The sequence below is a fragment of the Falco rusticolus genome, chromosome 3 (genome assembly GCF_015220075.1).
Source record: "Falco rusticolus isolate bFalRus1 chromosome 3, bFalRus1.pri, whole genome shotgun sequence".
NCBI classification, from domain to species: domain Eukaryota; kingdom Metazoa; phylum Chordata; class Aves; order Falconiformes; family Falconidae; genus Falco; species Falco rusticolus.
Window position 1 is genome coordinate 29,367,029 of NC_051189.1, and position 15,905 is coordinate 29,382,933.

General features: G+C 39.5%; 1 protein-coding gene across 1 annotated transcript in view; it reads right to left on the minus strand.

The window, feature by feature from the left end:
* Positions 1-6,360: 6,360 nt before the first annotated feature.
* CPQ (carboxypeptidase Q) overlaps positions 6,361-15,905 on the minus strand; it is a 163,726-nt gene continuing 154,181 nt past the window's right edge. Inside the window, 1 exon segment of the mRNA XM_037380938.1 lies at positions 6,361-12,193. Within this exon segment, the coding sequence (XP_037236835.1) occupies positions 12,033-12,193 (161 nt within the window). The 3' untranslated portion in view covers positions 6,361-12,032.

Consider the following 15,905-nt stretch of genomic DNA (forward strand, 5'->3'; position numbering starts at 1 on the left):
GAGGTCTTGTTGGGCTTTGGTAGCCAGGTCTAGGAAATAGGGAGACACTGGAAATAAAAGACTTTTAACAACACAACGAAAAACAATCTGTAGTATTCACAGGAGGGCTTGTCTTTGTGCCAGGCACAGTCTTTTCATTTCACGTATTACAAAGGAAAGACAGTAGTGGGTTTTTCTCAAGACCGAATGAAACAGCCTGTCCCTCTGCAGCCAGTCAGAGAGAGAATGCAACTTTTTGTGAAACAGTGCCAAGGATATAGTTACATTGAGGGAATGATTTTCAATTTCTTGTGAAAGCTCCTGTTTGGCAGAAATTAGTGTTGTAACATGTTGCTTTGCTTCACAGAAGTTTTGATCATCTTTTTCCCCAGACACAAAGTGCCCAGGATGTGAATGCTTGAATGCTTGCAGGCATAAGAGCTTACATTATATTGCTCCCGATTTAATGACTTTACATTAGCTTCCAGGAAAGTCATGTATTGATTTTGAAGTTCTCTTTATTAACTGCCACTAAGAGACTTTCAGAGGACTTGCTACATAACAGCTCTCTGATCTTTTTGCTATTTATTAACCACACCATTATTTAAAATGCAGATTGGCTGGCTATGTAATTTGACCTAAATTTATGGATCCTCACAATGTTAAGGGGAGATTTGTTATAAGATGTATCTTCAGAAAAATTCAATAGTGAGAAAACATATACCTTCCTTTTATCTCACAGAACCACACCTTCCTCCTGATGGGAGATGTCTCACTTCATCTGTGCAGTATCTCTTGCTTTAATCATGTACGAAAATGTGCAATCAGTTTTTCTAAAGATTAAAGTGTAAAAACAATCTTTGGTGGACTTTTATTACTGTTGTTTACATTAACGTATTAGGTAGTAACCTATTGTATTAGATAGCAACCTTACATAAAACCCTTTGTGGGGAAGGGACGCAAGTCTGGATATTTCAGAACATCCTTTGTAAAGAAAGGTGAGGCATAAATGCCCTTTGGATTTTGTAAGCCTTCTCTGGATGTGATGCTAAGATATTGAATTTGTAGTGACATACTGAAGGCAAATAGCACAGCAATCGGATGACCAACAAGCCCTGTTTACGCTCTCCCAGGCAGCAGTTTTCTTTTCACCTGTTATTCCCAGGCTGCTGCTGAGAATCCACAAAGATGATGACCTCAGAAGGATGGAGAAGCAGTGAAACAGTTAGGGTTTGCTTACTCTTTTTTTCGTTTTCTTTTTTCTTTTCTTTTCATTCCTCTTTTCTTTTTTATTTTCTTCTTTCTTCTTTTCTTCTTCTTTCCTCTTTTCTTTTTCCCTTCCCCTCCCTTCCCTTCCTTCCCTGTTCCTATTCCATCTGCAGTTGGATGAACATGAACATTATTTTCTCCTAGACAACAAATTGTAGGGCAGGTTTTTCATGCCTGAAAATTGTGCAAGGACATTGAATGCCAGTGTTATCCCACTGGTAAGTTGCAAGCTCCAAGGAAGTTTGTAGAGTAGATTCATTGCAAAGAAAACTTGCTCAGGGGAAATTGTGGGAAACCCATCAATTTCAAATGTTAAAGTAAACCTTGAAAAAAGACACATCATTGACTGCATGAAACAATCCTCAGCAAAAGGAAAAAGAATGATGAAAAGCCCTGCTACAGCAGTGTTACACGCTGCAGTTTCCAACCTCAGCTTCACACAACAATTCTTTTAGTGAGCACTGTTGTTCCAGACTTCACTTGAACCAGAATTGTACTAAAAGTGCACTGAGATGAGCCAGTTTTCCCCTACTTGGGTGATGAAGGCTAATGAACCCATAAGTTATACATTTCTTCCACCCAGCTGGCTCAGGAAGTTTAAAGCAGCTTTAAGCTTCCAAGCCTGTCATCAGCCTGGCCCAACTCGTGGTCCTGTAACAACATCTGAGGCAATTGCAGTGTTTCCTGGATTATAAATTCCTTACTTTTTATATAGTCGTGCTGAATAAAGGCATTTTGCTCTTCAGTTTCTTTTTTCTTTTTTTTCCAGCTACCAGAACAGTTGAGTGCTTCAGGTATCTTGGCTTTGTGTTACTTTACTTGGGCAAAATAGAAACTTCTTATCTTCCCATTTGTACTTCTTGATATTTTACCTTATACATCCAGTTTCCCTAAAGATGTTAAGTTTTCTTCCACCCTAAATACAATAAAAGAATGTTTTTCATGACTCGAATGGCAGCATCTCTGGCTTATTGTACATAATTGCTGGTTCTGCTTTTTAACCACTATTTTTTTTGTTATGTTGGTGCCTGCAAGAATTAAGTCCTCCCCGTGATGCTTTCTTTTGGCTGTGGGAATTGTGAATATCTGTACTAGCAGTGACAGAAATTGAAACTGACTTGAAAAAAAAAGTATTTGGAGAAAATATTTGAGGGTAATGAATAATATAAAGACAGTTTTAGTTTCACCTTAAAGTACAAAGAAAAACAGTTTTACACAACTAAGTTCTGTTGTAATTTCCTTTAGCAAAGGGATACAGTTAATACCACGTATCAAATCTAGATGTGGGGTTGGCAGGTGAAAAAGCGAGTAATTGATGTACTGGGCAGTTTGAAGACTGAGCTATCAGTAAACTGTCTTTTTATGCCACTGGCATCATTTCAAATTCTAACAATAATTTATACCCTGAGAAGCCTTCAATGTCATTAACTGTATCCACTAAGAAAACTGAAAGGATGGCAGATAAAGTTGTAATAAAACCAAACACAGAGGGAAATCCTTTGACATTTCACTAACTTGTAAGTGCCTTATGAGGGATGACTCCTAATTGTTTGTACTGAAGTACTCAGTAAGCACCACGAACAGAAGCAGAATATGTGAGATTCGTGCAGATTTCCATTCAGGGTAATGAAGAAGGGTGGGACTTTATTTCTGTTTGTTGCATTTTTTCTGAATTGACTTCCATACGGCTTATTTCCTACAGCCAAAAGAAAATTACTTTGGATTAAGAATAGACAATTTATTGAACTGACTCTGCAGTTTTATTATCCTGACTCTTATTTTTGAAAAAAATAAACAAATCCCAACACTTCAAATCTGGAATATACTCCCTCTTTCCAGGCTCATGCTATTACTACACATGATGGTTTTTATACTAAGCATTTCTATTTTTTCCCCTCAATGTTATTTTCTAGAAGCCTCTGTGCAGAACTTTGAAGGGAAGCACCTACAATTTCACATGCAGAGGGTCCCATTTTTTTAACGAACAGAAAATACTCCACAACTCCCAAGGGTTCATCTGTTTTGAGGTCAAAACCCCCACCAAATTCTGACGTCTTTTCCATTCCAAACTGTGAATCAGCCACAGTGAAGATGGATGGCAACAGTATTCGAATTTCAGCCAAGGTGGAGTACTATTCAGCTGCAAGGTTAATTTACCTCTTTTTACAGAGTGTAAATTAGAAGATGCCCAAACCTCAGCTGTTCAGAGGTTATGACTGAAGAGAAAAGATACCCTATTAGAACAAACAGTGCCCCACACCTCTGGCTTCATCCAGGCTTGGAAACAGACATATTTGGTTTTTTTTTTTTTTTTAGTTTTTGACAAATTAAATCTGCACAGAAGGCATACCTTTAGGGTGTGCCAAGACCACCCAGCAAGACAGTTACCAAGGCAGAATTAGAACTTGGGAGTTCCTGGTTTATTGTCTTAAGTTAAAACCACTAGACTGAGCTTATTCTAAGGGGGAAAAAAAAGTGGCGAGAAAGTAAACCTTTACAGCATGGTAGTAAATGTAGAGCTTGTTAGAATGTTGGAGATTAATGGCAATAGGGGGATTTTTGTAAAAATCAGGATAACTTTGGTGAAAAGAAAGAGTCTAATGTAACTGCTTGCTCTGTTACAGTCCAGAACACCCGACGCCATCTGCCCACATTTGTAAATGTTTTTAAAGAAATTCCTACTTAGTTGACCAATGTTTATCTGAAGCTGCAACTTTTGTTTCTTCATATTTTAAGCCAGTGTAACTCAAAGGAACTCTGGAAGCTCTTCCTAAAGTTATTTTAAACTGGGCCGATGTTTTGGGTTTTTTTTCCATAGAGGAATCTAAAAGTGGTACATTAAAAAAAGTATTCATTTCCCTGGTTAGTTTACAACAATAAAGTAACAGAGGTCTTTCAGAGCCTTAGCTGGTCAGCAAAATGTTTCTGCAAATACTGCAAAACTCTTATACTTGTGTTTCAAAGGATGATCCACTACTGTGTCAATAAACACTGAGCCATAAACAACGTTGCCACATTTGCAACTTCTCTGAGGTTTGCCAGATCCTGATGTCTCATATAATCTTACACCTCAAACCAATTTAGAAGTATTGTAGCAGCAACTCTAAGACTAACTGCTGCAAAAACACAGGGCAGTAATGTTTTCCCCATCCATCGCTTCACAGATGAGGAAGGGAGGGATAAAACTTTCATTGACACCTAATAGAGCACACACAGCAAATGTTTACTCAGTTCTTCTGCTTTGAAGATACTGTCAAGCACTCCGCTGACAGCCATTACTGTTCCTGCTTGTTTAGACACAGCTCTGAAATGTAGAGATATGGAACATGAGAAGTATTAGACTTCAGTGATTTCACAGTGTGATGACAATGTTATATATCACAAATCCATTGCAAATCCAAGCCTAAAAGACATACAAGTACTGCAGCAGTTTGAACTGCAATTCAGGCTATTTGGGAGGAAAAAAAAGAGTCTGTGACCCTGAGCTCTTCCTGAACTTCTAGCATTTGAAATGAAAAAAAAAAAGAAAAAAAAAAAAAGTATTCACCTCCACACCATCACCAGGCATGAAAACTCCTCATTCCAGCTCTATGGGAGCAAAGATGCAAAGGACCTCTGCACCCAGGGGATGAGCAGAAAGATTCTCCGTGGCAATTCTACATTAGGTGTACAGAAAGAGGTCAACAAAACTCCTGGAATCTGGTTAGTGATCTTCAGTTCCCCTTCCTTTAGATGAAGCCTGGAGTGACTACCCTTTCCACAGGACCACAAGGCAACCACCCAGGCTGAGGTGAGTGGCTGAGCTACCAACAGCCGGTTTATTATTTGTCACATGAAGATGTGGTATCAAGAACAGCTGCGTCACACACTTCTTGCAGAATGTGCCCAACAAAGGCTTCTGGTCCTCACCCTATAAATTCAAACTCACATAGTTAGTTCTGGGAATACAGCGCACCCAGTGTGTTATCAAACATGTAGGGCATGGAGAACCCCTAACCAGAGAGCTTCCGATGTGCAGCAGCCTTTACTGATGCTAGCAAGCACTGTCGGGATTTTGCTCAACAGAGAGACATACGCACATTTTCTCTAACCTCTCCTTTCAGTTCAATCAAACTCATGATGTGAAACACCAGAAATGAATTTTTGCTCAACTGAAAGCAGAAGTGTACACTTCCTTCTATCACATCTGCTTCCTTCTAACAACTTGGAAATTAATCCTCTCTTCATATTTAAAGATTTGTTCCTGTTGATAAATGGATTCATTTTTTGTAACTTAGATAGGTTGTTGTTTAATACATGCGGTACTTATACAGTTTACTGAATTATGTCATTTATTATCTTCTCATACATATGGAGACACTGCTGTTTATTAGAGAAATGAGAAGAGGCTTCTACAACTGTACATGCCAAAACCTAAGTTCAGCTATTTCTGCATTAAAAAACCACCACTTTCATCATTTTATGAAGATCTAACGAGACCAGATTTTTAAGTAATTTCTTCTACTGCTCGTACTTATCCTTCCAATAAGCTTGCCATATAGCCAGAAGGGACCCCTGCTTGGAGGGACAGCAATACCAAAGCTAGGCTGAGTTACCAATAGAGCTGTTCCCTGTCTTCCGTGACAAAAAAAGCATACAGGCATTCAAAACTAGTGTGCATTTGCTTTTTGAGGTTTCATGTTAAAGGTTCAGCCTACATTATAAAGGCTTAAAATAACTACTGCACAGAACTCAGCATTGGGAATCACTGCTGAAAAGAAGCATGCATTTTCTTGTGGATATTTATAGCTTTCTCTGTTTCTATGATAAGCAATTTGGAGGGTAAAGCTGTCAACATTTTATTTCCATTCAGAAACCATGCAGTGATTTATGCCTGTTAAACTTTCCATGGTTAAATGTCTCATGACTCACTTTCTAGTAATTCCTCTTATTAAACTCATGTTACTGATGAGCTAAAGCTTGATAATAGCTACAGGAAGAACAGCATGGCAGACTTATGTAAAAATGTGGATATTTTGTTACCTGCTTTTGAACAATCATTAGCCTCTACATTGTGTATTACATTAAAAGCATTTAGAGCAAAACAAAAAATGATGACTTGAAGTGCAAAAGAACTGGGGAAGTTGCTTTTAAGTACAGGCAATGATATGAATTCTCTGTAGCTATACCACTGCCATAACATCCCTGGAAAAAGCAAAAGATACAGACAATCCAAGATAAGTAACATATTGAATAATCACATTCACAAAGGTGAAGTCAAAATATCCCAGAAATTATAACACAAGCCACAAAGAACCTCAATGAAATCACAGTTTCAAAGACTTTCCCAAAGATTCAGTCCACGCACAGGACATCAGTCTTATCAAGATGCTTGCTGCACTATTACCTGAATTCCTACTGAGACTAAGAATATAGTTGCTACTCTGTAAATCCAGATATTTTTTGGCAACTTCTGCTTATAAAGTACACACCCTGATAAAAAGAAGAAATGAAATAATCATTGATAAGAAAGATTTTCCGTATTATGCATAGAGGGAGAAATGTGTGTAGGTGTGTGTTAATATGTTTTAAGGTCAATATAAATCACTAGCTTGGTTAACTGAGAGAAAAACCACAAAAATAATTTTCTCATTTCTCTCTCTTGAATTTGCAGTCCAGTGTTGCACATGCTCAGTCAAAAATGTCACTTTTGCACTAAATGTTATACTTCAGCTTCAAAATCACCTCAGTGGTATAAAAACAAACTAGTAACTCATTTATGGGCAGCACAGTTTGGCTGAGGTAGGAACTTCTGTATCTGAAACTTAACTTCAGGACTGACAGGCTGCATGGCTATTTGAAAACCATTTAACCTATTCCCTTTGCCCATACTGCCCCACTGTACGGCCACTGATTTTGTGAAACAGACTTAGCATGTGTGTGATGGTCCAAAGCTGTGAAATTATATATATAGATGGCATTGTGTGCGACCATTTTGCATACATCATACCACACCATTCCTGGATGCAAAGTACTATTAGTTTAAAATGGATATGCCTAATGTCCAAATTCTGTTTTGAAATGGCAGTATCTGAAGGAGGAATATTTCTTTTTGTTTGTCATGACAAATAGTAAATGCAATTAGCAAATGTAAATACAAATAATGCAAGTAATGTAAATGCAAACGGTAATTAGTAAAAGACACATTTTACAGATGAATTCTCATGCAGCTAAAAGGCATTAACCCCTTACTCCTCTCCTCCAATAGAACCTCACTTCTGCTATGAACTTATGTTTTACACGCATCTATGTTTTAACACACTGTTGTTAAATCAGACTACATCAAACATGAGCAGCAAACACCACCACCACCATTTAGCAGTGAAACTCGGGCAGGTTTAGGTAGAGCTCCCGAACTCATCCAGCAAAGCAAAGTAAAACATCGGTACTTGAAGCCACAGCCCCTGCCTCAGTGTTACCTTGCTCTAATTTTTGTGGTCTGTCCTCCAGAGCTTCCCTCTTTGCTTTCTATAAACCTGATTTTCATGGAGTTATATAGAAAATCATGACTAGTGATGAAAACTCATTGCACTGATCACAAAGCTCTGTCTGCCAGTAACACAGGCCAGTGGTAATGGCAAGTGGTGGCCCTGATGGAGCTCTCACCCATGTGCTTATGTGTTGCTCTTCAGAGTCATCTCAATTGCGTCTTGCAGTTCCTGAGCCCCAAGGCACAAAATACGCAGATTTTTTCAGTCGCATACTCATTCCTGATATCCATATCACAGTACAGGTGCTGCAAATGACAGTGAAAGACCAAAAAAACACCCCCAAAATAAAAACTTAACATAAACTAAAGGTGTTTAATCTGTCCTGAAGTGAAATCAAACTGCAAGCTAGACACAGAGCTGGATATAAACTTGTCATTGATGTCCCTCCTCCAAAGGCAAAGAGGATTATTAAGAAGAGAGGAGCCTAAAGACCTTAATCAGGTGCTAACACAATGTATTTATTGAACAATTGTAACTATAAATCACAGCTCCATAGCTGGTCAAACCTTTGGGCAAAAGGGCTAGAGCTTCCAGAATCAATGGCCATGAAAGACTATGGTGTGCGTTGGACAGTGCTTCCATGCATCTGCTATGCACAGAAGATTACAAAAGGTGTAAGTTAAAACATTTCTGTAAGTGTGGTGCAAAGATAAAATGGACTGTGCACAAAATAATATTCCCTTCTACTACATATGATCCATCTCCCCTATGATTTAGCAGAAAAAAAGAAGAAAAAACCCCCAAAGATGCTCCTTTTCCAGAAAGTCTTGAATTTTCCCATTCAAGAGCTGTGATGCATGCATCATTAATTTCTATGCAGAAAACATTGTTCACTTCAACCAGCAATTAGTGGTAACATTTCTATCCTGTGCAGTGATGAGATTTTTATGCTAATCATTACACAGCAGTAAATTAATCATTTGGGCACATTTAGATGGTATGTATATTTCATGAGACAGATATAGATATCAAGATCAGTTTGATATTTACTTATGGTAAATGGAAGTGTCTTAAACTGTTACGGGGGAAGCATGCTAACTAAATATACAGCCAAGGATATTTGCAGTGTAGCAGCAGCAGAAGCATCACTTCATCTCTTGTTCCAGGAAACAGCTCTCTTTCTTTGTTTCTAATTATTTTAAAAGGAAGTAAAGATCTTGTGGGATCACCTAGAACTGAATCATTCAAAGAGACAGTGAAACTCCAATAATGTCTTGACACATGAAGGACAAAAGCGCCAACTCGGTTTCCTATCCTGCAATTCTTTTACTACTCAGAAAATTACCTATGTTACATTATACAGTATTGAAAAGAGACTTTTCATCAGCATTTGTGTTATAGTCTAGTTGGGTAAATGAATTATGTATTGGCCCTGTCCTTCTTTAACTATGTCTGAAACCTTCGAGCTGCAGCAGAAAGGAAGGCTACCCAGGGGCCTCCCTTCCCAGCAGATGCAAGAGATTTGTAATACCGTGAGGAAAATGTTTATTTGAAATTTAAATTTTTAACATATATTTAAATGCTGCTGCTGTTTTTTCAACTCTCGGCTCACACATCTATGCAGGCAAAAAGCAATCTAGTCAAAGATAGCATTTTATTTTAGTGGAGGGAAATGTACACATGGACCCTTTACCTTAGAATGTCATCAAAATACTTATGAAAAGCACAGATTTATGGCAGCTGACCCTGACAATCATAATAATAAAAATGGTATCTTCAGCTATTACTTTCTCAAGTAAAGTTGAGAAACATCCTCCAAGATCAAAGGGGGCATGCCAGTGGAAAGCAAAGTTATGTTTTCTGGATCGCTTTAGAAGTGCTCTTGAACTGAAAATTGACCAGCCAATATATGTTTAATTGCCACTAATTGAAACAGTATAATTGCTACACTGAGCAGGGATAAAGATGAGCTACTGCACAGAAGGTAAAAAATCCCACTGGGAAAGGAAAGAAATGTATTAGCATCTCTTCATTTATGGAAATTTTTGAGAGAGGTACATCTGAACAGACAGGTTATGAGGAGAGCACTGTGAATAGTTGGACTTTTAGGTCTGAGAACTATTACAGATGAGAGGAATCAAAAAGCCAATGTCTTATTTTAATGGAACCTGGTTTTACATGTAAAAAATTCTTTGTCAATTTGAAAACTAAAATGTTTTAAATTTCACTATTTCACCATTTCTATAAAAATAAGTTGGCAATTTTTTGATTTTTGAACATTTTTTTCCAAACCCACTCTGTAAAGCTTCTCTCCAGAGAAGTGTATCTGAAGTTGACATGAAGGTTAGATTTTCTTCAGGGGCATCACAAGTTTTAATCTTTGAGGCTTATCTTATGGATCATAGGAGCCAACAAGTACATCTTGGGATGTGCTGTGGTGCCACATGCATAACGCAGTGTTCTTCTCCTCTGCAGAAGTATTCTTGACACCAGAGATTCTCCATTTGACTTGAGGCAATGGAGAAAACCACAAATAAACTCTGTTTCCATGTGAGCAGAGGTTAAGATTTGTAACAATAAATGTAACTTCATGGAAAACCCTTCTGAATCTCTGATGTACAAAGTGGCATACCTTGAGAGTGAAAGACGTGGAATGTAGTTCAGGAAATAGTAATATCCCATGAAGGTCAAAAAGCTGGATTTAGAGACAGCTGAGGACACGTCAGTGGTGAGCACCACCAGCTGTGCTCTTGTCTAGCAAACCAGGAAAAAGAAGCATAAACATCATGCCTTGGAAGCAGAGGAAATTTTGCTAACTTTATATCAATACTAATTCTTTAAAAAGAAAGAGCAGAGTATCTCCAGGCAGCCTTTATGTTCCTGAAGTGATTTGGAGGGAAAATTGAAATATTTAATAAATTTGATGTAAAACAGCTATTATCATGGTAAACAGATATCATGGTTATTAATTCTATAAAAATGAATGGCTCATCACTCAGCTACTGCTCAACGACAGAACTGATTAACAGCACCAGGGACTGCCTGCCATTTGGTTTAATACTCCATATTGTTCGTTACATTAGTTGTTTGGTGTTGATTATATTGCAGCAGTTATTCACATCAGTAAGCTTGCTCATTGTAAAATTTAAAAGCAGAAACAAGCGCCATGTCGCAAAGAAATGAACAGAAATCATACAGCTGAAAATATTCCCCAACACCAGTTATATCTTCTCTATAGATAGCCCTGAAGTTATCTGAATGGTCATAATTTTTGAGCAGGAAAAATACCAAAACCCAACAAAGTATACAAGAATGAAATTCCCAGGTTAATTCCTCCATCAAAGTGCATATGTACCAGTGTCCTCTCACCCAGCTTCCAGCAGGAGAGCATCTCTGCAAGAGAGGGGCAGTTGGGAACGGCTTCAGAAGTCGGAATCAAAATCTGCTCTTATGCTTCGTTTGGATATCAGCTGGCAGGTAGTGAAGGTCACAAATCACAGCTGTGATGCCGTTTCTGAAACATCATGGCATTTCAGAGAAAAACTGCCACATGAAATTCTCTGCATGTCACTATGGTGAGTCTTCCATCAGAAAGAAAAGGACATGCACAGCTTTCTCCTGAAGAAACACAGGAGACCTGGGAGTCCTGTGGCTGGCTTCTTGTCCTCTACGCTGTGTTTTATCTGAGCCTCACATCAAGTGACCTTTAGTAAAATTTAACAGCAGGAGCTGAACAAACTATTAAAAGCCCTATTATTTTAGCATTTTGACCATTATTTGACCATTTTACCATATATTACCATTAAAACAGCCAAGATGAATTTGTCCAATAACCTGAAAACTGTATAGAAACTACAGTATTATCTTATGAGAGTAAAAAGGGCTGCTTCATTAATAGTATTTCATTCTAATGCATAGAGTGAAAGACAGAGAACAAAATCATAAATGTGTACACTAACTCAATACATTAATTATTCTGATGCAACTAATTTATTTGGTATATTTTTACTGCAGCACAGGACCACTCTGCATACAAATGGTTATTATGTCATAGTCAAAGAGGTATTATACCTGCATCAGAAATTCAAAAAGTACTTAATAGAAGAAATTTTAAGTAAAAATCACAAATGGAAGATATCAAAACAGCAAAAAGGAACAGGAATGTGTAAAAGAGCACATGAGTTTTGAGGAAAACTGACATCATAATACACAAAATCAGGGTAAAAAGCGGAATTTCCCACAGCTGTAAACCACATGCATTAGTGGACTCACAGTCTTTGCTGAAGAACAGAAATCTTCTTTCTTGCTGTTTTATTACCTTGGCAACATCTCCTCCATGTCAGCAATTACATAGGAGACAACAGTCCAAACAGCAGCACACAGATTCATCTGGTTTGGATCCTGAACTGTCATCGTGTCCCCGTGAGAATGATGAAACCAGAAGTATTTACTGAGGTCATCACGCAAGCTGGCACCTACAGAGAAAAATGGGCAATATTCCTTTATAGGAACACAAATATTTGAAGAGGAATATAAACTTAAATCCATTCCTGGGTTTATGATTAAAACCACATGCAACCGTATAAAGTTCCATATAATAACTGCACAGAGCTGTGGCATCTGCAGTTTGCAGGGTTTTTGTTAATTGACTTGAGTGAGCTTGAGGCAGCAAAAATTCACACTGGGGAAAAGCCGACCTTCCCCTGGGAGACTCACTTCCTCAGCAACAGTATACATCTGTTTTCCTCTAGGACTACCAAAGTCCAAGCAGGAAAATCCCTACAAACCCACATGTGGTGGCGCTTCCTCCATTCCTCTTCCCACTGCTCTGACGATGAGTTACGACTGAGTTACAGATCCTTTCCTTGCTGTTATTTGTGTTGTGGAACACTTTGGAATTTGCTTCTACTTTTGAGCCCCTGTTCGTCACAAGGATGTGCGGTTTCAAAGCAGTTTTCTAGACAATCTAGGGTAACCCAGGTAGCCCCCAACTACATAACCCTTGCAGTCATGACTCCTCATCGGCTGGGGCAGAAGCACCTGGGGTGAAACCGCAGATCTTCCCATTTGGGAACAACTGACTGCCTCTGGGAGCACACGGGCAGGGAAAGGACTACTCTTTTGCAAGCCAGGTGGGCTCAGGGAGCACAACTAATGCCAGTGAGGCATCACTCAAGGCCGCAAGGCAGACCAAAACCAACAGGAGCAGGAGAAAGTGCCACCCCACCGGGCACAGCAGCAGAGACACTGGTGGGGGATTTGCACCCCGGCCGTTTTCTGCCTGGTCCAGTCCCCACTGATCCCCTCTATCCCCTTGCAACTTCTCTCCCAGTTCATTACTCTGCCTCTTCTCTGGTTCTATCAGCCTCCATCTGCTTTGTTTTAATCTCATTAACCCTGCCATCGTTAACAGAATTCCACCCCACATTTCGAAAATAAGTAGATGTGATATTTTCCCACACCACACAGATCCACTGCTTGCAATTCCTTTGTGTAGATTCCCTTGGCCTCCTGCTGACTGGGGCTAGGAGGTGCACAGCTCCCAGGGTAGGACCCACCTAGCACAACAGACCCCTTCCTCGCTTGGTCATCAATCCCAGAGAACAAGCACTGATGTGAATTCACCAGTAAGAGCTATGGGCCCCAGGCGGAAACAAACAGAGGCTAAGCCTACTATGCCAAGGAAGACAGAAAAAACCCAGGACTGTTTGATTATAAAGACGATGTAAATAAATTATTCATATACTTATTTACACTCAGTGGAAATCAGTATCAGATGATGAAGGCTCTGATAAACTCATGTGTGCTCGTAAGACTTAGTTATGATTTTTCTTGGGTTTCCCTGAGATGCCTGAAGCCTTTGAAGAGAATGAAAGCAAAATTTCTGACAGCATAACTGTACATTCCTATAATACGTATCTTTTGATCACTTGTACAGTCATTCAGGACAGAGTCCAGCTCTCACTGTGGTTAACAGGCATGTTTCTATTGCTCTAATGGGGACTGACTTGGATGGCTTGTTTCACTGCCATTTCAGAAAGAAGGAATGGAAAGGTAATGCATTTTATAATTCTATCCAAGATGAAGATCCCTTCGTAAGATAATACGCAGAAGGCCAAATGCTGTAGCATATGGTTATATGGTATCGTGATTGATTTAATTTTAAGAGGCTCTTCTTGCTTTTAAGACTTGTTTGCTACTGAGTTGGAGCAAGACAGGAGTCACTGGGTAGGTTACAGGTGCTGAATTATGGTCCAATAATTTTAGCATTGAATTTATGTCAACTCGTATTCACTTTTAAAATTTGATTCTGAATTATTTAAAATATATACAATGATAAAAGGGCTGAACAACAATAAATTCTTTAACTGACAGACTTCTGCACTAAGGACACATTACAAGTTAAGCCACTGAGGCAAACCCATTGCAATTTTTGGACACTTTTGTACGACTCAAGACAAAAATTGGTTGCCTGGAATTTGTTGCAAACATTTTGCTATTCACATTAACTACGGATTTACAGAGTAGTGTTTTATCTCTGTGAATGGAACAAGGATAAACACCCTTTGCTTTGAAATGTTTAAATCCCTGAAATGCTGAAACAGATTTATTTCTCTAAATTGACTTTAAAAATCAGAAAATTATCTGACTTTGGCATCAAGCAATTAATGCACAAGAAACATCAGAGTGTGAGTACACAGAGTATCAAAGGGTTCGTAAACTGGCTGTGCTGTCTCTTTCATGTCTTGGGCTAGCATTAAAGTCAGTGAGCTGTAAATATCTTGTGAGACTAAGGAAAAGACCCTAAGAAAGCAGTTTTAGCCTATATAATTAGAAACAAAAGTGAAAATCCATGTTCTTGGCTTTGAGCACAAGAGCAGTTTACAGCCGAGGGCCTCACGCAAGCCTCTAGACATGAAACACCCTGTGGCACAGATACGACTGCAAGCAATTTTTATGTCTCCTGCTCCAAACCTGAGACTTCTCCATGTTGATGTTAGCTGCCTGGAGATATTTATGGCTTCCAGAGGTCGCCAGGCTGTGGGCAAGACACTGGCTAGTGCCATTTCACTGGTAAATGCATCTAGGACTGAGATCAATCCCTGCAGATGACCGTAAAGAGGGAAGTTCTGTGGAGCTCCATGGTCTGTGGTCATGCTGGGTCACCTGAGTAAAGTCCGTCGGATCCTACAGCCCCTTTTCAAAAAAACTAACAGAAGCAGCAATGCTGAGAGCACAAGCAGCCATCCTACAGAAGGCAGGGACAGGGAGAGAAGGATTCTGCATCACACTTCAAACAGTGAGGTTTCAAAGCACATCAGCTGGCTGACTGTACTGTATCCTCGATAGCCACTGAATTGTTAACCCTTCTCAAACAAAATCTTCCTGAAAGCCAGAAATGCCACTTCCAGAAGCTTGAAAGAAACTGGAAAACTCACCTAGATATAAGTTTTAAAACTCCAATTACTAGTAATTTTGTTCTTTCACCTAAAACTGATCTTAGCTTTTGTTTTATTGCTATTACCTAATATTTACCTCAGGAACAACAGCCAGCAACAAATGGAGGTTTATTTTTACCAGCTACATAAGCCAGCAGTCGAGTAAAATAGATGAGTAGCCATGTTTCATAGACCTATGAATTATTCACCCATCTCCATGCCAGCCACCGAGAAAGGGGATAGCATACAGCCTTACAAGAGTCTGAAAGGTCTAATTAAGTACTTAAAAATCCTCAGATGGGAGGTGTTACACAGGTAGAATCATAGAATGGTTTGGGTTGGAAGGGACCTTTAAAGGTCATCTAGTCCCACCTCCCTGCCAAGGGCAGGGACACCTTTTACTAGACCAGGGTGGTCAAATCCCCTCCCCAGCTTCCCTTAGGCCCCCTTCAGGTACTGCAAGGCCACTGTCAGGTCTCCCCGGAGCCTTCTCTTCTGTAGGGTGAACAACCCCAACTCCCAGCCTGTCCTCACAGCAGAGGGGCTCCAGCCCTCTGACCATCGTCATGGCCCTCCTCTGGGCTCGCGCCAGCAGGTCCTTTTTATGTTGGGGGCCCCAGAGCTGAACGCAGGACACTGGAGGGGTCTCACAAGAGCAGACCAGAGGGGGAGAATCACCTCCCTCAACTTGCTGGCCATGCTGCTTTTGATGCACCTCACGATATCATTTGCTTTCTGGGCTGCAAGC